Source organism: Protobothrops mucrosquamatus, unplaced genomic scaffold (genome assembly GCF_001527695.2).
Source record: "Protobothrops mucrosquamatus isolate PMUCROS unplaced genomic scaffold, P.Mucros_1.0 scaffold33, whole genome shotgun sequence".
Taxonomy (NCBI): Eukaryota; Metazoa; Chordata; class Lepidosauria; order Squamata; family Viperidae; genus Protobothrops; species Protobothrops mucrosquamatus.
Window position 1 is genome coordinate 911,606 of NW_015386417.1, and position 24,866 is coordinate 936,471.

At 36.1% G+C, this 24,866-nt stretch overlaps 1 protein-coding gene across 1 annotated transcript in view; it reads right to left on the reverse strand.

The window, feature by feature from the left end:
- LOC107283307 (protein FAM171A1-like) overlaps positions 1-24,218 on the reverse strand; it is a 50,053-nt gene extending 25,835 nt beyond the window's left edge. The window contains exons 1-5 of the mRNA XM_015811184.1: positions 24,137-24,218; positions 19,542-19,769; positions 10,988-11,080; positions 2,091-2,249; positions 232-408 (exon numbers count right to left, since the gene is read on the reverse strand). Of these exons, the coding sequence (XP_015666670.1) occupies positions 232-408; positions 2,091-2,249; positions 10,988-11,080; positions 19,542-19,769; positions 24,137-24,218 (739 nt within the window). The remainder of the gene's footprint in view (positions 1-231; positions 409-2,090; positions 2,250-10,987; positions 11,081-19,541; positions 19,770-24,136) is intronic.
- Between the last annotated feature and the right edge of the window lie 648 nt (positions 24,219-24,866).

Sequence of the window (24,866 nt, forward strand, 5' to 3'; positions counted from 1 at the left end):
AGATATATTAGGAAAATGTCAATTTGGTATCACACCAGCTATCCTCTTAAGCCGCACAAATTTTATACCAAATAATAGAATAAATTGGACAGGGAAATTTTCTTACTCAAACAGAATTGTTCTTGAACTAATACAAGAGTTCATGCCTGATATAGTAGAAATACATTTCTGCTAAAGACCATGAATAAGCTGCTAGCTTACATGATGGGAATCAGAAATAAGATTGCTTACCCAATTTTTGGTCAAACCTCCAAGCTGGCACATGGGTATGATGTTTCAAGTTGTTGGTTGCAGGGAGAGGCACTGTTACATAGATGGGCCCATTCACTGGAACTGGGGTCCCATCACTTCTGAGTAAATGAACACTAACTGCAGTGACAGGAGTAAGATCATACCTAGTGTTATTTCCTGTAAAAAAATGAATAGTGTTACAAAATGCATAATGTATAATATTAAAGTCATCAAATACAGATATTCATTACTTAAATATTTTTAATAATTATTTCCCCATTATCAGAAGATGGCAAAATCTAGGACAGTATTTTGCAACTTCAAATTGCATTATACAGTTCTAATCTCTGTATGTACATTTAGACAGGTAGTTGATTCACTGTGTAGCAGAGATATGGGGCTAGTAAAGTTACCATGGGAAAGACCCATATTTAAATAAAACACACAAAATAAAGGAAAAACACCATTTTGTCATAGTTAATGTAAAAATATGACTGTATGAGGCAGAGATGAACGATGTCTGGCACCCATTCTGTAGGCTCCAGAATAAAGTCACATCATTATGCTGGAATTATTTGTCAAAAGTGCCAATTGTTAGTAGAACCTTTATCCTGTGATTTCAATAAAATAAGAGGCAAAGTGGCTGCATTGAGCCTCTGAAAGTTCAGTGTATTCATTTCATCCCCAAAGCATTGGGCTTGTTTACCTCAAGAATATTGTCTCATTCCCCCCACTCCAAGGTAGATGGTAATGGAGAAGAGGAAGAGGGTACACTTACAAAGCTTATATTAATATGGCTTTCCCCCCCAAATTTCTAAACCTAAATAACCCCTAAAAATTAGGCTTCACCATCCAGGACTCTATAATCACTTTAGACCAGTGGGCACTTCTGGAATATTGAAAACATATTATGGGCAGCCTTACAAAATAACTCCCACTCTCATTTTGATCGGTCATGAAATGTTCATTTTATTTCCCCGCTCCACCATCCCTCCCACCTTTAGAGAGGGCTGGCAGCAAAATTATTTCCAAGAAAAGTACCACATTGCAGCATTTACTAATTTTATTTTTCAAGACTGCCTGTACGCCATTTCTAGGTACCAGAAATATTAAAAATTAATATATAATAGGCTGGTGCTTTGCAATGTATACTAACTTCCCATATGTTTACTTTTAAATAAAAGGATTGATTTAAAAAAAAAAATTATTGGAAGGTCAAATAGGCTGATGGATTTCTAAAGAGAGGATTGCAAGGCACATTGGCATTGAGAAGGTGCTTCAGAGCTTAGTTGTGAATAAATAGGTTACATTTTAAGTTGCAATCATAATCTTACCATTTTTTTAAAGGAGGAGAGGAGAACACTTTCTGACTATCACGGATTGTGATTTATCTGATTCTAGCTTGACCATGTGACCCAGAAAGCAGCCCTATGTTCCCAGGGCAGTCAGTCAAGTTATGATTCGGAGAAAACTGAAGGTAAAATAAAGACTGTGTAGTAAGGAATAGGCACAAACTTGCCAAGAAAATGCAATGTAATAAACTCTGATTTCAAGTGTCCTATGTCTGTCTTGGTCTTCACAGAGAGTGTTGATGGGTATTCACCTTTGTGGGTAAAAATTAGGAGGCTTGATCTCAAAGCATTAGCATACAAAATATTAAACTATTCCTTCCACAGTATTTATTTATGGAGCTCACTTAATTCTATTTTTCCATGATTTTTATCATGTTAACTCTCTCCTTTGCCAACAGAGAAAAAGAGATGTCTTTGACTACGTAGAGATGGAATTCTAAGAATATTTAAGCCAAATTGTCTCATATAAATTAAAACAAATGCCAAGAATAAAGATTAAACATCTACCAGTTCCATTGCCATCATAGCCTTGCAAATAAGGAAAACTGTCCACTTCCCAGGGTGAACTAGCTGAAGTAAGAAATGCTGTGAGGTCACTATAGCTAGTATTCTCTGGTAGCCTCAGGGCTCTTCTTTGAAAATGGACTTTGGGTTGGATCCGTGCACCTAGCAACAGGCAAAAAAAATAAAAAAATAAAAAATAGAAGCATAAAAAATGGTACTGCTCATGTAGACTTAGCATATACCAAATCATGACACTTTTATATATTTACTATCAATAGCAATGCTTTGAGGTTTTTTTCATACCTTATAATTCTATCAAGATTATCTGAGCCTTCCTTTTCACTATCTTGTATCACATGGTCCTACTTATTATGGATATTTTTCAAACATGTTGTTTTATTTAATGTCAAAGACAAAAATCACTTAGTATTTTCTTAGGAGTTTAAATGATGTTATATACTATTTGGACAATAAAAATTTCAGTACAATTAAGTCCTGAACTCAGATAAGTGACAATGTACATGGAAGGGGCAAAGCAGAGTATAAAAACCAATTTGATCTTCAGTTCTGCCCTTTGTTAATTTCTTGTCTGTCCTTTCCTCTCATGAGAAGAGACTAATAGTCACCTAAGACCTCAATATTTTATCCACTTCCTTTACAGACCTCTCCAACATGAAACTCTCTATAAGTTTGTCCTTCGTAACCTATCTAGAGAACATCAGACTGGGGAAGGGGAATGCTATCAGAGCAAAGAGCTAGCTGAAGCATCTCTCAAACTGGAGGGAGTTTCTCAGTAGAATTCATACAGTATATGAAAAAAAAACCCTATATGATCAACCTCAAGTTTGAGCTTTTCTGAAAGCTTCTACATGCATTGAAGTCCTGCTGCATTCCTCTGTTAACAAGAACATAACTCCAAAACATGAAGAATATCTGTCTATATTGCTATTTATTTGTACAGTAAGTCCAGTCCAGAAGGCTGTGACTACTGCTTCCATCTTATAGCATCCTTAGAGTTCTAAGTCACAACTTAACTTTCTCAGTCACCTAAAAGCTTCAAGGCTAGAGAAATTTGACTTGATCTGACTAGAGAGATTTGACTATAAGACATCAATTCAGCATATGGTACCAAAAAAAAAATTTGAAAATTTCTGTAAAGATTTCTAACTAATATGATTTATGCCAGCTTTCTCTGAAAAAGATATACAGGTCTCCAACCCCATCATTCACAGCTAGTGCCCTTCTGGTTGGGAATAATGGACAGTATAGTCTGACATAAAGAAAAGACATCAAGATGGGGAATACTTGCATTTTTTCACTCAGCTTTCAATTATGTCTATGTTCAAAACCACTATATGGCTTTGGGAAGATTCTTATCTTGGCAAAATGACAGAGAGAGCTTCATGTAGTGTTTATCAGTTTAGATCCCATTAGGCATCTGCTTATAAAGCCACAAATTCATACCACCAACAAAACACTTTACAAACACAGCAAGGCCCCCATCTGCAAACTTTTGCATAACATGCAAATGAAGATTTAGAACAGATGTTTCTGGTATTCCCAAATGCTTCTTTTTCACTATATAGAACAAACTTTTAAAAGAACCTTTCCCGATCAGAATTTAACTCCTTATAGCAAATCAGGATTTTTATGCTACTCAGGATTTTTCATTCAATAAATACCAGTAAATCTTCATAACCACTAAGTCGACCAAGTTATTTTAAAATAATATGACATGGTATGAAATCCAGGTTTTAATACCTGCTCATAAGAAATGGTGTTCTATAAAGATTTGTTGTTGCTTGCACTCGAATTCTAACACAATTCCCGCCCTGAGTCCGCAAGGAGAAGGGCGGGATATAAATTTAATAAAATAAATAAATAAAAATAAATTTTCAATGTATATCACTGTAAGCAGGAGGCTAGCACATGCCCAAAGATTCCTTTCAATTGGTACAGAAATGAGCACATGTTCCTTTGTTCTCTACATTCCTTTGGGATTTATATTCAATTTTTCAATCAAATGGTGTTAAAAGTATAACAATAAAATGCAAATGCAAAAATGTTCAACAAGAATAAAACACCAAGTAGAAAATAAAAACATGAGAACAAAACAGGTAGAATACAAAAATCTTCACCACCATCAGCAAATGGGATTTTTTACGCAAAACACATGCAGTCTAAGAGAAAAATACAAAATCTTTCAATAACCTCATGATGATTTAGAGAAGACCTGGGCATTTTATGGCCCCTGGTCCATATCTGGCTCTTTAGCTGTCACTGTCTGCTCATGTGAGATCAACTGGAAATTAGAAATCAAATATAAATACACCATGCACACAATACAGCTACATTACTTTTATTTTTGAAGGCAACTGCTATTCCCCCCCCCTAATTTACGTATGCATGCATGCGTGCCTATGCATCTTCACAGTTGTATTTCTTTGGCCCTCCAATACAGTCTGAATTTTTCATGTAGTCCATTGGGAAAATTAATTGCCCATCCCTCATTTAGAGGATTACATATTGCAACTTATCTCCTGGCAGCATTAAGCTATTTGCAATTTGTGAAGCTATGCTGACAATCATTAACGCCTAACTCAAAATATGTATTATTTGCTACATGGATTGTCTTTACAGTCAAGTCATAAAACTGTCCTAAAAAAATGTCAGCTTGAAAAGCAAGCAATTGCTAATTTAAAACACAGTGATATCAACAGCATGTTGAAATCATTATAGCAATATTGTGAAACAAAACGTGAGCACAAACAGTTACTACCAAAACTAATGCATTTGGCAAATAGGAAGGAATTCCTCTCAAGCTAGTTTCCAGTCCTAAATAGAAAGTAGCAATTTTATAAATGAAGTTTTCTTAACTCTGACGTGCCCAGAATTTGGCAGGCATATGTCCCCACTGTTTCTATAATATACTGTAATTTCTGTTGGACCTCTGAGACCATTCTCATCCATCAGAAATATGTCTAGACATTTTTTTCCATATGCACAATAAAAAACAAAAGCAGCATAACGTAAAAAATGAAATTGCTTCAGATAAATTCTTGCCACCTCCAAATAAAACTAGGAGTCCCAGCTGCCAGTAGTTGGTACTGGAAAACCTAAATATAATTTTGCACACATTGACACAGGCAGTGATGCCAGGCTAGGACAGCATTACAAACTTAAACAAGTTAAATGGACATTGTTTAAAGCAGTGCTTTGGTGATTGAGAAATTCTGGAAAATGACATCCACATATGTTAAAGTTACCAAGTTTGAAAACACTGTTTTAAAGTTTCCAAGCAACTGAGAGAAATTTGTAGATTAATTTGTACAATCACAAAAAATGTCTATAGATGCCGGTAAACTAATTAAAATATATGACAGCCTTCCCTATCATGGACCTTCCAAGCATATCTGGGTTAAAATTCCAGTATCCTTGGCCATGATACAAATAAGGAGAGTTATAAGCCAGCAAAGTATACATAGCAAATCTGAAGCATAGTGCTGTGGTATGAGCAAGCACTGAAATACTAGCAGGACACTTTAATTATCCTTAGAATATTTTGTACACCTGGGTGTTATTCCTGAGGATTATTCTTATAAATGACTCACCCTGGCTCCCTAGAGACCCCAGAAGAAATACTCCAGGCTCATAACTGGTCTCCTTGAATCTGGTTTTACATATCTTTTTGCATCCTATTCAGGAAACACTGTTTTAGATTACAGGTGTGCTACACAAAACAAGACTGGGCTGTTTTCAGACATCCAAATCCACATGAAGAAGAATAGGGATCACCAACCAACCTCAGTCCATTTCCAAGACAGCTCTGATAGTAGATTATCTATGCCTCTTAACAAGAGGCTATTAGTTAATCTCAAACTGAGACACAATAGAAAGTTTAATTGGGCCAAGATGGATACTAAGCCAATATCCACCTGTTTGAATTCAGGACAGGCCCAGACTTAAAGAAATTTAATTTTCTCCTCTACCCAAATTAAAATGCTGAATCATTATGCTGATTTCTGATGAGAAATATTTTAATAGATAAACTTTTTATTAGAAACCACTTTAATTTGTTCTAATAAGTTCTAATTGATTTGATTTTGACTGTTTATTTACCAGAAAGCTACTGAAGGCAGCAATGTACCAGGTCCAGGGACACTTTAACATCACATGTTAAAAATAAGATGTGACTGCAAGAAAGCCTCCTATGTTAATATAATAGATGTAATTTTCAGCAAAAAAGACAAATTAAATTTTCTTCTGGGAAATTATACCAGGATTATTGAAAGAATGTAAATTCCAATTCAATATTCCTATTCCAGCTTCAGTTTGGGAGAATTTGTATGCAAATCTGTTTACTAATTCTAACCAGGGCCCCCCATGTAAGCAAACTATTGATATTCTAGCCTTTGAAAATATTCCTCATGGGCATCCAGTGTTAGTATCAGAAAACAAATTTATTATCCAATCTCTAAAATCTAATTAGGTGCTTGGAAAAAGTTTTATAGTCTCAGAACTCTTCAAGACCCATATTGATTTGTGGGTTGGCCACACTGTTAGAAGGGCTGTTCTCCAGGTAAATAATATAGTTTGCATCCCAGTCAGATAGGAAGATGCCTTAATAGTCTCCACATATAAATGGAGAGACAAGGGAGATCTAAAAATCATAGACCAATAAACCTTGCTGGAATTGTGGTTAAAATTATGCAAAACACCTTTTGCTCAAAATTGAAGATTGCGTAATAGAAAGAAACAAAGGACAAGCTGGATTTAGATAAGAGCATGCCACATAGACAATTATTTTATTCTATACCATCTCATAACAAAACAACTAACGGCAAGAAACTAAAGTTTACCACCTGTATAGATCTCAGCAGGGCTTTTTTTCTCATAGAACGCCCAGAACGGAGTTCCGGCACCTTTTTGGGGTGGAACCTTGTAGGGTAAGCAAGGCAGGTTGTATGACGTGTGTGAGTTCTGGCACCTTTTTTTTTTTTTTTTTAGAAAAAAAGCACTGGATCTCAGTGAGGCTTTTGATTATATAAACAGAAATATTTTGTAGAAGAAATTGGGCAATCTAAATAGGGAACCCAGACTTTATTCAAATATTCATTTGAAAGTCTATACACATGTAATGTAATTAAGAATATATCTACCCAGACAGGGCTGTATCCCAATCCCAAAGCTTTTTAACCTCTATGCCACAGATATTCCTGTATGCTTCAAACACTCATATGCCAAAGATCCACGATAAATTTATTAACATCCTTTCATATGCTGATAATACAGTTCTAAAGGCACATTCACAATTAGGCCTGAGAAGACTGTTGTAAAAGCTTAATACTATGATTTTAATTTTGTAAACATTAATAAGCCGAATCTAAAATGATGGTAATTAGTAAAAATAGCATGAAATATACTATTTTTATACGCAACAGGGCGAGCTCCTGTTACTTGCCCCAGCTCCTGCTCACCTAACAGTTTGCAAACATGCGAGTTGATAAGTAGGAAACACTTTGGTGGGAAATTAACAGATTCTGTGCGCCTCAGTATACAGTCATGCTAGCCACATGATCACGGAAGTGTCTTCAGATGACTCTGGCTTCCTTGGCTAAGAAAAGGAGATAAGCACCGCCGCCTAGAGTCAGACACGACTGGAGAAGGGAAACCTTTACCTAGCATGAAATATAACAGGCAGACAAACGGGAAGCCTATTGAACAAGTGAATTATTGTACTTATTTAGCAGTGTTTTTTTACCAACACAGGATCATGGATAAATCATTTTAACAACTTGGCAAGGCAGAGGAAAGTACAGAAAGATTATATAAATTATTTGTTTACAATTATCCAGATACCTTGTGCGCTATGCTGAAAATTTTCAGAGCAAAAATAGTCTCAGTGCTGACTTATGGCATGGGATTTATTTATTTATGAAAATTTATATGGCTAACCAACTCACTTTCTGGGCATTTTACAAGGATAAAAATCCAATATAAAAACAATAAAAAAGCAAAACTCCTCTTACCCCTTTGGGTGGGTTTTCTGAAATCAGCATCATAATTGTTGAGCCTTACAAAAGCTACCTTACTTACTTGATAGACTATTCAAAATATGTTTAGTAGAACAGATAAATATCCAATTCCTGATAAGCTACCTTGCCAAAGTTATTTCACAGCATGGGCTTTTCCTCACAATATTTACTGTCACCGAGGGAAGGGAAATTTTAAATAGAGAGTTTTAGACATCAGTGCTGAAATTGACATGGGGTTACTGGAAACAAATAGATCTTTAAGTTGGTTAGCTAAAAATAAAACTACTTTTCAGTTTGAGAAATACCTGTCAAAGAGATAGACACAATTCTCATGAAGGGGCTATTCTAGAGCCAGTTTGGAGATGCTGGATTCCATGGCCAAATATGGGCACTTCCAACTCCTACCATATCATAAGAGGACATGTATATACATCGCCCTAGCCACTGAAGACATTGTTCATGTTTCCTTTGATTAACTATGTGCTCTTCTTAGGCTTAGACAGTTAACATACCTACTTGCAAGAAAAGCCCACTGGGATCTGAATCGCTGATTGTCCTATTTTCTTGTGGGTTCTAATCTATACATCGTGAGCAGAATGTTAAAAAAATTGGACTAAAAACCAGTTACATCAAACAGATTGGGGCATCCTGTAAAGGTTATGTGTTTATCTGAATGTTGATCCCATATATTTATCACAAAGTATTATATTAGTGTATTTTCTTTTATCTATTTTACTATAAAATTAGATCCTGTATTTTATTTTTGGTTTATATTTTGATATGTTGGAAGACTGATCAATTGTCTGTCTATCTGTCTACACACACACACACACACACACACACACACACACACACACACACACACACACATAACCAGGCAGCTAAAATTTTGCTTTCTAAAATACACGGACAAAGGTTTTACCCAAAATTCTATTCTGCCATCGTTTTCTGGGTAGTACAAGTAGAACGTCATTTGTTCTATTAATGATCTATTTAAAAATCAACAAGAAGACATTTAAAAATAATCTCTATAGATGAGAAATATATGACTGTGATAGCCATTTCAAGCTGGATCTATGTGGAATAAATTACCTTCCTCTGGATGAGATAATTTAATTATCATTTACAAAAATAATTCTACTTTCAGTGAATACTGTTGTCTGTCTTTAGGCTGCAAGGAATATTTTCCTCTAGGCACATAAGTTGTCAGCACCTAGTTGAGCTTGGATTATACTCAAAGCAGAATCAGTCCTAGTTAACATTTTCACAGGAAACCATGAGGAAATCCCAGAACTATAGATAGACTGGGAAGTTGAAAAGAAGGTGCTTTCATTTTACTTCAACTTTATTTTACATGATTTAATTGGTTTATGTTAATTCATTGATTTTGTAATGACTCATTTACCTGTCACAAGCCCTATTACTGCAATTATGTTGTATGTTTGAAATGTTGATTTCATTGATTACGTGCCGTCCAGTTAAGGTTGATTTTTAGCAATCATGCAGATAATCTTTCTCTGTTCTCAAATTGAAAATACAATAATGCACTTATCACCACATAATTGAGTTCATCCACTTTGCTGCTGAGCCTTCTCCAGAAAGCTCAGTCTTCGCATAATGTGCCCAAAATACAATTTGACCCTGATCATTTATTCTTTAAGAATTCCTTAGGAGAATGCTAGGTTGATTTGTTTGATAATTCCTTTGTTTGTTTTCAGAATCTTCTCCAACACCAAAATTCAACAGCATCAGTATTCTCTATATCCATGTCCAACTTTTGTTTCTCTAAAGTGACACAGTGACACAGGGAATACCACAGCCTTCACCATTTCAACTTTTATGAGCATTTTCCTGTTGATTATTTTGTAAAGTACCCTGAGTCTGAATTGATTTGGTAGTATATAAGTTAAATACATTTATGAACACAACACCCTGGCATCATTACCAGGAAAACTTTGTGGTCACTTCCATGCAGTCGACATGATTTGAGCTCGACTCTCAGGAGAGTTTATTATTTTTTTCCATTTTGTTACAGTTATACTAGCAAAACATTGTTAATGTCACTAATCTTACCTTGGATAAATGTAACTTTATTTAAACCTGACTCTCATATATAAGTCCTTCACATAACTGAACAATCAATTATGAATAATTAATTAATTAATTAATAAAAACACATTTTCCTTGGGCACAGATTTTATAATACTTTGCAAGCATAGATAAATTGTTAGGTGGAATTTGACATGCTGTAATTAAGTTATTAAATAAGTAATATATTTAGGTGATCTATACCAACAGTACGTTAATACAGTAGGGTTTTTTATTGTTTATTTTTTTAAAATTTTCTTCTTAACTTTTTTTGGTACTGCAACTTTATAGTTAATTTGCTAGATGTGTGCACATTACTGCTTTTCTTTTAATTTCTTTGTTTTATATTTTTTGGTATTTCTTTTTAAAATATACAATAAAATTATATATGTGATTATTATAAAATTATATATATGTAACGCACACATATAAAAAAAAGTCCTTCACAGATTAGGAAGAGGGAGAAATAGCTGGCTTCACTGCTTCTGCTGGTGTTTCGCATCAGGGAACTTGCAACCCTCCTGTAATTAGAAAACCCTTGATTTCCCCAGGATCAAATAGGGCCAATCACCACTACGGATCTTCTCCCTTTAAAATGAGGGAAGAGACTTCTCCAGGGACTGAACAAAGAAGGTGAGTTAGCTAACATGCTCAAGTTCTCCATTATATAATAGAAAGAAATTAAAAGACATAAAACTGAGCTATAAAATGCATCATAAATAATACTTCCTTCTTTTCTGGACAATATAAAGAAAGCATCTGTACATGCAACCGTACCTTGAAATCCTGAGACTATCTGGACAACATCTTCATAAACCATCAGAGTAGCTGACCGCTCAGGAAGAAGGCCAAGGCTCAAGGAAGAAAACACTGTATTAAAAAAAAAAAAGATTAATTGCAGTATTCCAATGGGATGGGGGAGCAACTAATTAAATATTTATTAACAGAAATATCCTTTTTAGATAATGTATATATACCTCCATCAAATGATAATATCTACCAAATAATACATACTGTTGCTTACACAAATTGTTGTAAAGACATTTAGAGGCAAATGTTAACTTAAACTGGTAAAAGTGGAGAAATTCAGGAGGGGGGGAAAGTAATGAATATTTCAGAAACGTTATACCACATGTGAACTTTTTTTTTCTCAATCAGCATTGTAGGATTTATAATCTTAATGATAAACATACAAAACCCTGGTGTAAAATATTTGAAGATAAAAAGATGCTTCTAACCACATGGGCAGCATCTGTTTGCAACTGTTGATGGAACTGGCATGATGTGATCGATGTATATAAAGTTTATTGGGCTTATTTTTTTAATTATTCTGTAGTTTTGATTCTTGTTTAACAACCTTCCTTCTGGTAGACAAGCTTGTTTAATAAATATAATAAATACATAAACTCCTTAAGCAGCTGCACTATCCTAAGAATAACATAGCTGCTTTAAGGAGTTGCAGATAGTCTGTGTGGGCATCCATGTGTGCTGTCAAGCATTCTTTTGCCTTCTAATCCAGAGTGATGTATAGCTTTCATTAATGTACTTAATATGAATCTGCAATGTCAAGCTTTTTTCAGAGGAAGGATATTTGTAAAAATTGCAAACCTCCTCAGCAAAGGTAGGAAGAAAACGTAGTGACATTTGAAATAGCATTTGAAATAGTAAGCAAAGATGGTCAATTTTGAGTAACTTATAGAAATAGATTTTGCTAAGATACTCTTAAATTTCTAAAATGCTGTCAAACAATAACAAATTTATGCTGCCAAAGCTGGTTATTTAGCAACTTTCTCCATGTTTTATGAGGGGGGAGACTAAGAAGGATTCAATATGACCTTCAGATGATCATGTGCCTGGAGAAGAGAGGATCTTGAAGACCACAATTCTTGGTAAGGAATGATTGGAAGGTTGAGTCTCTTACCACCTTTTCCCTTCAGTTGTTCATTTTTCCTAAGCACACAGGAATTTTAATTGCATTTTTTAAAACTTTATGACTGGCTGATTGCTGACCTATTTTATAACTACTTGCTTTTTCAACTTTTTTTCCTGTTCTTTTACTGTTTATTATTAAACTTCAAACCACTTTTATTTTCATTGTAAGGAAGTCCGTGGTGAAAATGTACTTTCTGGCAGTGAAAGTAATCCGAATGAATTTATATAGGATTAGATTACAAATTTTGTTCTTTCTAGCTGTTAAAAACAAAGAGTTTAGATATTTATTTCTTAAATCTTGATGGAAAATTTCTCCTTTTCAAAAACATTTTTGATTCTGGGAAAAAACTCTATCTCAACCTTTCTTTGTGGATGTTGGGTTATGATTTTTCTGCTTCTCTTGCCCTATGAAAGAACAATGTATTTTTCAAAATATCCCCAAAATAGTGATAACATTTTCTGGGAAGCATTTGAAAAAAAGAATGCTCTTAAACTTACAGGTTTTATTTGAAAATATAATAGTTCATATTATATATATATAATATAATATTTCATATTATGTTTGAAAATATAAACAAAAAAATTAATGGGTCAACAACAGCTTTGAACCAAACTCAGGATGATATCCAAAAACAGAAAATACAGTTGGATTTGATTTGCAACTTGATGAATTGGAATCGGATTTGTTGCTGCCAGATGTGAAGAAGAAAGTAATGGGTCTAAAAATTATAGATCTACTAGAAAAGATGAAAAGGAATATGAATACAAGAAATTTTGAGATAAGGGAATATATGAAGGATGGACTGGATTCTCTTGACAAGATGAATATTGTGTTTTTAAGGAGAACTTTTCAACAATAGATGCTCAGAAATATTTACAACAGAGACTAATGAACTTTGGAAATAAGATGCAATTGTTGGAAAAGTTCCCAATTAAAATCTTAAGGAAAGTTTTATTATTAACAGCTAAAACAAAGCTATTTGATCCTGAACAGAACAGAGATAATGAGTGGGGTGATTTATAGTGGATAAGAAACTATTGTAGTTTCTATGAGTAAATTACAAAAACAGATTGTTAACAGAGGGCTTTGAATTTTAATTTTGCTGTTGCTTAACCTATTAACTATTTTTCTTCATATATGTCATGACAAAAAGAAAGTACACCCTCTTTGAGTTCTAAGGTTTTATGTATCAGGATATAGTAAAAATCATCTGGCTTTAGTAGTTCTTAAAAGTAAGTTAATACAACCTCAGATGAACAATAATACATGACCTATCATGCCATGTCATATTCATTTACAAAAGGAAAGCCAAAATGGAGAAGCCATGTGTGAAAAACTAAGTACATTGTTGTGGAGCAATTTTGGTCCACTCTTCTTTATAACATTGCTTCAGTTCACTGACGTTTGCAGGCATTTGTTTAATCATAACTCTCTGAGGTCCTGCCACAGCATTTCAATTGGGTTGAAGTATGGACTTTAACAGGGCCATTGCAACACCTTGATTCTTTTCTTTTTCAGTTACTCTGTTCTAGATTTGTGGTTGTTCTTGGGTTCATCCTGCAGCATGACCCAATGTTGGCCAAGCTTTAGCTGTTGAAGAGATGGCCTCACATTCGACTCTAGAATACTTTGGTATACAGAGTTCATGGTTGACTCAGTGACTGCAAAGTGCCTAGTCCTGTGGCTGCAAAAAAAGCCCAAATACAACAACAATAATAATAAAGTTGGAAGGGACCTTGGAGGTCATCTAGTCCAACCCCCTGCTCAGACAGGAAACCCTATACCATTTCAGACAAATGGCTGTCCAGTCTCTTCTTAAAAACTTCCAGTGTTGGAGCATTCACCGCTTCTGGAGGCAGGTTGTTCCACTGGTTAATTGTTCTAACTGTCAGGAAGTTTCTCCTTAGTTCTAGGTTGCTTCTCCCTTTGGTTAGTTTCCATCCGTTGCTTCTTGTCCTGCCTTCAGGCGCCTTGGAAAATAGCTTGACTCCCTCTTCTTTGTGGCAGCCCCTGAGATATTGGAATACTGCTGAGATATTGGAATACCCCTGAGATATTGGAATACTGCTATCATGTCCCCCCCTCGTTCTTCTCTTCATTAAACTAGACATACCCAATTCCTTATATGCTTTAGCTCCAGTCCCTAAAAATCTTTGTTGCTCTTCTCTGTACTCTTTCTAGAGTCTCAGCATCTTTTTTACATCGTGGTGACCAAAACTGCATGCAGTATTCCAAGGCCTTACCAAGGCATTGTAAAGTGGTATTAATACTTCACGTGATCTTGATTCTATCCCCCTATTAATGCAGCACTGTGTTTGCCTTTTTGGCAGCTGCAGCACACTGCTGGCTCATATTTAAGTGATTGTCCACTAGGACTCCAAGGTTCCTCTCACAGTTACTACTATTGAGCAAGGTACCCCCTATACTATACCTGTACATTTGGTTTTTCTTGCCTAAATGTAGAACCTTACTTTTTTCACCATTGAATTTCATTTTGTTAGATAGCGCCCAGTGTTCAAGTCTGTCCAGATCCTCCTGTATCCTAAACCTGTCTTCTGGAGTGTTGGCTATTCCTGCCAGCTTGGTGTCGTCTGCAAATTTGATGATTTCCCCATCTATCCCCTCGTCCAAATCGTTGATGAAGATGTTGAAGAGCACTGCATTGCATCCCCCTTCCACCACCGTGGCTTGATGGTTGGTATGAGATGTTTGTGATGATATGCTGTGTTTGGTTTTCACCAAACTTGCCACTGTGTATTATGATCAAACAACTCAATTGTCCAAAGGACAGTATTCCAGAAGTCTTGTGATTTGATCAGATGCAACTTTGCAAATATAAGCCGTGCTGCCATGTTATTTTTAGAAAAAAGATGCTTTCTCCTGGCCACCCTTCCAGACAAACCATACGTGTTCAATCTTTTTTTAATTATACGATTTAACATTCTAACCGAGGCCTGAAAAGTCTGAGATGTAACTCTTGGATTTTTGCAATTTCTCTGAGCACTGCATGGTCTGACCCTGGGGTGAATTTGCTGGACATCCATTCCTGGGACGATTGGGAACTGTACTGAATGTTTTCCATATCTGAATAGTTTTCTTCAATGTAGAATGATGGATTTTAAATTGTTTGGAAATGGCCTTATAACCTTCCCCAGATTGATGGGCAGCACCAATTGCTTCTCTAAGATCACTGCTGATGTCTTTATTCTTTGGCGTTGTATTAACACACATCTCAATGCTGGAGACCAGCAAATGCCTAAAATTTTGGTTTTTATAGAGACAATCACTCTTGCTGATGATCAGTTGATCAAGGACACTTGATTAGCCTCTTCATACCTATGGCAGCAGTAAGGGTGTACTTACTTTTTCAAATATGACTTCTCCATTTTGGCTTTCTTTTTGTAAAATAAATGGTGACATAGTGTAATATGTCATGAGTTGTTGTTCATCTGAGGTTGTATTTACCTACTTTTAACAACTGCTAAGGACCCGATGATTTTTATTATGTTCTGATATGTAAAAGAACTCAAGGAGGGTGTACTTTCTTTTTCACATGTTTGTACAATGTATGAAAGGTCAAATGGGTTGCAAATACATATAGAATACATGTAGAAGTTTATAAATTTTGGACCTGCTTTGCAAGGGGAGAAACTATTATTGCTGCAATATATTTGTGTTCAATAATATGTGTTTTGTTTTTTGTCCTTTTAATTCACATTTTTTAAATGTTCTTGTCTAGTTTTGTTTTGTCTTTGTTAAATTTTTCCTTTGAATTTTTATCTTTTGAATAAAGTAAACATTTTGAGAAGAAACAATAACAAATTTAACTGTAAATCAGATTTTTCTTCAATTTCAACTGTTCCATCATAGTAAATTTCTTTCTTACATACAATCTCAATCTATGTATCAAGCATTTCATAATCACAAAGTGGCTTAATGAAGAAAAAAATTAAAATCAAACTACTAAGAACTTGGATTGGAGAATATAAACTTTTCTAATTGTGAACTGAATTGAATCAGCAACAGGTGGCTTTCCAGATGTTGAATTATAATTCCCAATCATCAAACATGTAACAACATATTCTGCTGATAGTTGACAGTCATATATTTATTTTCCAGAAATATTTTAAGGATTTGAGATTAATATAGAGAGCCCGTTTGGTGCATCAGATTAAAAACCAAGAGACCACGAGTTCTAGTCCCAAACCACTTCTAAAATTTTGCCTATAGTGAGGGAAAAAAATTTTTTTGATCCCCTCCTGATTTTGTAAGTTTGCCCACTGACAAAGAAATGATCAGTCTATAATTGTAAAAGTAGGTTCATTTTAATAGTGAGAGACAGAATAACAACAAAAAAATCCAGAAAAATGCATTTCAAAAAAGGTATAAATTGATTTGCATTTTAATGAGTGAAATAAGTATTTGATCCCCTATCAATCAGCAAGTTTTTTGGCTCCCAGGTGTCTTTTATACAGGTAATGAGCTGAGATTAGGAGCGCTCCTAAATTAAAGGGAGTGCTCCTAATCTCAGCTTGTTACCTGCATAAAAGAGACCTGTCCACAGAAGCAAGCAAGCAAGCAAGCAATCAGATTCCAAACTCTCCACCATGGCCTAGATCAAAGAGCTGTTCAAGGATGTCAGGGACAAGATTGTAGACCTACACAAGGCTGGAATGGGCTACAACACTATCGCCAAGCAGCGTGGTAAGAAGGTGACAACACTTAGTGCAATTATTTGCAAATAGAAGAAACACAAAATAACTGTCAATCTCCTTCGGGTCTGGGGTTCCATGCAATGATCATGAGAATAGTGAGGAATCAGCCCAGAACTACACGGGAGGATTTTATCAATGATTTAAAGGCAGCTGGCACCATAGTCACCAAGAAAACAATTGGTAACACACTATGCCGTGAAGGACTGAAATCCTGCAGTGCCCGCAAGGTCCCCCTTGTCAAGAAAGCACATAATAGGCTCGTTTGAAGTTTGCCAATGAACATCTGAATGATTCAGAGGAGAACTTGGTGAAAGTGTTGTGGTCAAATGAGACCAAAATCGAGCTCTTTGGCATATACTCAACTCGCTGTGTTTGGAGAGGGACGAATGCGGCCTATGACTCCAAGAACACTATCCGCACCGTCAAACATGGCGGTGGAAATATTATGCTTTGGGGATGCTTTTCTGCTAAGGGAACAGCACAACGTCACCGCATCAAAGGGACGATGGATGGGGCCATGTACCATCAAATCTTGGGTGAGAAACTCCTTCCCTCAGCCAGGACATTGAAAATGGGTCATGGATGGGTATTGCAGCATGGCAATGACCCAAAACACACGGCCAAGGCAACAAAGGAGTGGCTCAAGAAGAAGCACATTAAGGTCCTGGAGTGGCCTAGCCAGACTCCATAGAAAATCTGTGGAAGGAACTGAAGATTCGAGCTGCCTCGAAACCTTAATGACTTGGAGAGGATCTGCAAAGAGGAGTGGGACAAAATCCCTCCTTAAGATGTGTGCAAACCTGGTGGCCACTGACCTCTGTGATTGCCAACAAGGGTTTTGCTACCAAGTACTAAGTCATGTTTTGTGAAGGGGTCAAATATTTATTTCACTCATTAAAATGCAGATCAATTTATAACTTTTTTGAAATATGTTTTTCTGGATTTTTTTGTTGTTATTCTGTCTCTCACTGTTAAAATAAACCTACCATTACAATTATAGACTGATCATTTCTTGTCAGTGGGCAAACGTACAAAATCAGGAGGGGATCAAATAATTTTTTCCTTCACTGTAAGCAGTTCCTAAGTATATTGTGGGAATATGGCTCAATATCCAGAAAAGTTTTGCATTTCAGAATTAAATCCAACACAGAATTCCTTTCAACTTAGAAACCACTCTTGGAATATAGTTCTTTGTACTAGTTTGTGTCACATCTCAACTATGGAGTTCTCTTAATATAAAATCTTAGCATTCTAAATTTCAATAATCTGTTAAATAAGGATAGATCTTTCATTACTCAGACAGAAATTACTATTATTCTTATGTTATGATTTATACAATCTGATTACTACTGTTGATATTTATATATTGCTCAGATTTTAACAATGACAGTTTTAAAAATAATATATATATATATATATTCCTTTACATAACACTAATTAATGAAACTGGTTAAAAATGAAACTGATTAATGAACAAATGAGACTATGTAACTATGTAATTTACCTAACTTTAGATAAAAATCTACCTAACAAATTTAGTCCAATTTAATTATATGATGCTGGTATAATTGCTGTGTATTATTGTACTTTTTTTCTTTTCTTTTTGCCTTTTTTATTTTGACTAGTTTATTTTTCTATTTTTTATTCTTAAAAATATTTAATATAATAATAATAGAAACAAAAATCCTAATAATAATCATAAGAACAAAATAGGCAGGATTGTTTCCTAATGATCTGAGAATAATCCATTATTAATTGTACAAATATACACAATAGGTACTTGTTTTGTCATTTTGTTGCTATTTTTAAACTCCCTCATTTGGCCATTTAACAGAGACAGAGGGAACAAAATAATAGTTCCTTCTCATTGAGAGTGCTGGCAACATGCCTAATGAACTTGATGGATAATGCTTAGAAACGGTTTCTTTCAAAAATAAACATTCATTTGAAATGCCATCTCTCCTGAAAGTGCAGTTTTGGATTACAGTGATAGTTAAATTTGATTCCTCTCCCCCCGCCTTCCCTCCTATATTAACAACAAATCCTTTACTTAAGAAAGTTCTGGATAAAACAAACAGGAATTAATCTAATTGCAAAAATATTCTCTACCCTTTGTCTATTAATGTATCTTGACTCATATCCATTCCTTCTGCCAATTTTTAACTAGAAGCTGCAGAAACAATATCATCCAGTAATTCATATTTCTTAAGTACAATAATAGGCAGTATTATTGCATAAGGTTTGTTCCATGCTTGTAGACTCAAAGTTTACCCCAATATTTCTCAACCTTATCAACCTTAAAATATTTGGACTTCAACTCCCAACATTCCCCAGCATTCCCCAATGGAATAAGACCTGAGTTGAGGGGGATGGGTAAAGATACATTGAGAAGTCAAATGGCACCACCTTGTGTAAATTACTCCTCTATTCTTTATCCTCTCTAAAACATATGGTTTTACTCAGGACTCATCAGGAAAAGGGATTCTTTACATGTTCGAAGATTCTCCTTGACATGTTCACATTACCAAAAGTGTTCAATTATGACATATGATGAACCCATGATTTTATAAAAATCATTAAGTCATAATTATAACAAGTTTTGTATCTGTCCCTCCCTCTGCCTCTTCCCCCCATTTTTTTAGAAGTCAAATCTTACCTCAGAACAAAAATAAAGATCTCTTACCAGGCAATCTTACAGGTTTCCATGGCGCAGAGTTTGGCACATAAGCTTGTTTAGTTGCAGTAACGATTAGCTGACTGTCCAGCTTATACTGAAACTTGATGAAGGCAGTGCCATCTGCTCCGGTGTTTCCTGAAGCAATTGGAACCTGGTTGGTAAAAATCTCGATAAAGGCTTCAGTGACTGGCTGATGTGTGCTGGCATCACTGACATGAACCTTCAGAGTCACTTCTGCAACAAAAACAGAGTGGTAATTAGCACATTTCACCTTGGCAACACGACAGAAACAAAGTAAAAGTGGAAGAAGAGGATCAAAGGCTTTATCCTGACTCCTGACGCTCAAAGGCTTTTTTCTAACTCCTGACGCCAAACCAACAATATCCTTCCCAACTTTCCTGTATGTAGGAGACTTCCTTGCCAGTGATGGAGCAATAAGTAGCGTTGTCTAAAAATTGTAGCGAAAAAATTCATGGTGGCGGTCACAACAGGGCAACACATATTAAAAAATAAGAATTCATACCAGTGATTGCCAGCTTGAATTTTTTGACCACTTCTTATGGACATCCCTGTGCCTTCATAACAAATAGATTCCCAAGAAGAATTTATAAATATATGGGTTAAGTATAATTAAGTAGTAAGAAAGAAGCAACTATTGGGGGTCTGGGAGTACAGTTTTGGGGAGAATGAGAGATTGGGTGGCGCTGTTGGGTTTTTTTTGGAGGGAGAAAGGTGACGACATAATCCTTCTCCTTATAGTACTGCTTCCGCGTGGCAGAGATTACCAGCCCACCATACCAAAACACCATCCAAACAGCTCAGAAAGAGTAAGCTAGGCAACCATCCTTAAATCAGAATATCAAACACATATATGGGACATGACAGAATAATTAGATCTGACATGTGGATGCTTTTTAACCAATTTGGCTATTGCTCCTTAAAGCAGGATAGCGATAAGATTATGCAGAGGTCGAAGACAATCCAGACAAGCTGTTTCACATACTTGTTTGAAAGAACCAAGAACCGCATGACTGCAACCCAATCCCCCACATCTCATTCCATGCAAAGGTACCAAAACAAACAGACTGATTCAGAAACTGGAAACCCAGGGGAAGATTGAGACTAAAGTGATTTGAAGAGAGGGAAGGAGGGGTAAAGATGAGCAGCAAGAGAGCCACAGGTGTATACAGGGCTCAGGTAAAGTTCTAAAGGCCAGAACATACTATGAAGACAAATGGGAAAATATCATTTTTCTGGAATTAACAAAGTCCTATGATTCAGAATCACTGAGCCAGATATGAGAACCATATATTAAGGCTTCAGAACCACATCTGTTATAAAGGAGAGCAGCAGAAATTGAGAGAATCTTTATCTGTCATGAAGAAGATCAATGGATGTTAAGAGAGCCAGCTCAGGCTAATGGTTAAGGCACAAGGCCAAAAAGCAGGAAACCATGAGTTCAAGTCCTGCCTTAGCCATGAAAGCCAGCTGAGTGACCTTGAGCCAACCACTCTCTCTCTACCCTCCTCACAGTGCTCTTCTTGTAGAGAGGAAGGTGTGTGGGATATGTTCTCTGCCTTAAATTATTTGTAAAAATAATAAAGGAGGGATACAAATAAATAAATAAAAGTGCAAAGATATCTACAGGACTAGATTCTACTGCCAAACAACAATATCCTTCCCAACTTCCCAGGTCCTGTATGAATCCAAGTCTTGGGATTACAAATCACCTACTAAAATAGTACAGCAAAATACATACTACAACCCAAAGGGACCCATAAGTGTACTTGAGATCTTTTTTAATGAATACTTCAGCACTTCTTCCAATCTTTAAAAGAAAAGATCACTTTCTTTCTTGTGAAGAAAGCAACTTTTTAAAAAACAGCTATGAAATTCAGGATTGACTAAAGAAAATTGCTTCCAGCTTATATTTTTTACTATAGGTAGTCCTTGATTTATGACTGTAATTGAGTCAGAAATTAGTCTTAAATCATGACAGTTGTTAAACACATCACCACATGTGATTTTACCACTTTTGTGCAGTAGTCGTTAAACAAATGTGAGGTTATTAAGCAAACCCATTAAAAAATATTGTAAGTTGCAGTGACATAACTACGGGACTCTGCAAATGGTCATAAATGTGGATTGGTTGCCAAGTACGATCACGTGACTGGGTAGTCTTTGGAACTTTAATTGGTTGTAAATCCAGGACTACCTTTATTTGTATTTGAAACATTTTATAAAAGGTGTAGATAAACAGATAAAAGGAATGGGGGAGGGGAACCCCCCCAGAAAACAGAGACAGAACATAACTACCAAAAGAAAAATGTCAGAATAACATCAAATGGGTTCTGCTCAATTAAATTTTCTACAGAAGCAATTTCCCCTTGCTGCCTCTAATGCAGGGGTCCCCAACCTTTCCGGGTTGGTGTCCCGGAGGGGGAGGGGAAAAAGGATGGTTTTGTGGGAGGGGCAGGTGGGGCTGAGAGCACTCGCAACGCTCCCACAAGTGAGGCCCTGAGTGCTCGTGAAGCTCATGCGAGTGAGGCCGAGTGCTTACAATGCTCACGCGAATGAGGCCCCAAACATCCACAACACTCAGATGAGTAGGGGCATGCGCATGCACCAGCCACTCATGTGGCCCCATTGTGAATAGGCCATGACTCAGGCCACAGTCCACACGTTGGGGACCTCTGCTCTAATGAACAAAGATATTTCTTCATTCTGGATTCCATCCTATCTGCCCTTTGGAGCTTTGCCTGATCTTGTATACACTTGTGACTCTCTTGCTCATCTCCCTCTTTCCCCTCCAAACTGCCAGATTGGGATGAGGTTAACAGTACCAACTACAGATGATAGCAGGTGGTAAATGTGTTTTTTATTTAAAATCCCCACATCTTCAGAAAATATCTTTTATCCAATCTCATATTTTCCAGCACATTATTGAGAACATTGAGACATCATGATTCAGAACTCCCCCTATGAAAAACTACTGACTGTGCTGTCCAAATTTTTCAACCTCCTACACATACTTCATTCTCATTCTCCAATAATGCTATAATAGTAACCATTCAGTAATGTATTGGTAAAAACATTTTCAGTATTTTTTGTGTAGGGGGGATCAATCTATATTACTCAAGCTAACCAATCTTGATCAGCATTTTCCAACCCACTCAATGATCAAGTGTTGATATGATATGATCAAGCATGGATCACTTTTTAAATGAAAGCTTAGGCAGAAAAACAAACAGCTGACTGAAAGTATCTCCCCACTGTGTAATTTGGATAGCCAGGGAAAGAAGAAAATAAATTAAAAAAAGTTAGAAGTGAGAAAAACAAATTATCACCTGCTCCAAATGGTTTTTCCAAACATGTCATTAGCCTTAAAACAAAAAATTCTCTGTTGCCACCAATGCTAGGAGCCACTGGTACATTTATCCCCCATGAGCATATAAACTGCCCATCATTACAATTTATAGCAACAAAATTCTTGACATCCATACAGAATAAGGACATGTACAGAAGGCGCATTATAAACTGTAATGTAATGCAATTTTTAGCTTAGTACAAAATGCTAAAAACAGTTCTTTTAAACTGAAGAATTCTACTGTATTTCAGAGAGAAGAAATATTACATAAGTATATGAGAAATATAAGATGTGCATTTTATAACTGCACAGCAAATAGTAGAATGAATATTTGTTTAAAACAGCAAGGAAATTAAGCTCTTACATCTAAAACTGAATAGGCTGTACAACATAAACATTTATTTTCTTTCAAATCAACTTTCATTTTAAAAGAACCAATATAGGGAAGAATAATAAGGCACATGCAAAAGATACATTTCTTTATATTTGGAAGGCAAAGAGATTTCAAAAAGGCAAAAGTTTCTAAATTCAACAGTTTTGATTGTATTAAGGCAGAAAATTATGTAACTTGATATAAGAAGAAGGAAAGATGACAAAGATGAGAAAGCATTTTGATTATAATGATTCACTCATAACGATCCACTCCTCGTTATTATTTTCTGATGAAGAAGCATAATAATTTAACGTTCAGCCTTACAAGCTTTGTGCCATCCAGATTCAAGGGGATCATAACATTAAATTCTCTCAGAAATATGGAAGACATCAGATATTCCAGAAACTGAAATATCTGAGTTTTCCAAACCCTTCCAAAAGCAACTAGTAAAAGATATTCCAATAGAATCTGTCATAATTCATCCACATAATTAGTTTTTCCATTCCCTAGTACCACAACCATCTTTTGGGTGGTCTCTCATTACATCTGATTAGTGATCTTTCTTTGCTTTTGCTAAGATAGGCAAAATGGTAGCAAGGCAAGTGAGTCCTGCTTTAAAAAAAATCCATAAAAATACTTTTGTATTAAAAGCAATCATCTCCAACTGCAGGATTGAAGCATAAGTATTATGTTTGCATACAAAGAACTGCAAAGATGGATATAGATTTTGCTAGAGAAGTATACACTGTACATCAGGGGTCTCCAACCTGTGGGCCACGGCCCACTACTGGGCCGTGGCCTATTAGCCACTAGGCCGCAGGACAGGCTGGCCAGTGCGCATATGTGTATGCACGCTCTCACCCCAACCTGTGCTAGCGCCATAGCAAACATGGGGCGCTGTGGTGCGACAATGGGGCTCCACAGTGCGAAAACCAGGCGCCATGCTGCGAAAATGAGCCAGGGCTAGCGAATGCCACGCAGGGACTAACACTGCCCCATTTGTGTCGCGCAGGTGCTAGCGCATCATTTGCATTACTCGTGTGCTCGCAGCCCCGTTTGCATGCATGCACGTATAAAATACTTCCCCCTCCCTTGCCCTCTGTCCGCCAACCCAGAAAAGTTGGGGACCTCTGCTGTACATCTAACACAACCCTCTTGCAAAGAAACCATGTGAGAATATTGTAATTACTGAATTGTAGAGGCATTTACTTTCTCTACATTTCTAAAACAGGTTCGACTTTTCTATGGGTGCAAGTCACTCTAAATTTAAATCAGACCTACACAGACACAAATTGCCCCCCCCCAAAGGCAAAAGGCCAACCTCCACTTACTCTGTTCCTAAAGTTTTAAGATCTCTATCAGGAGTTGAGGGCCAATATCAGCAGTGGTAAATGTATATCTTGTGGAGAGTCTTGAAATAATTTAGGGCAGAAATACAGTTTGAGATGCAGCTATCATGTACCAACTAGACTAAAAGACTAACTTTATCAGGGAAGCTTATCCATGTGATACACACACACACACACACACACACACTACAAGCATTCTTAATATGTTATGTAATGTGTGTACATCAGTAGCAGACTGCCTA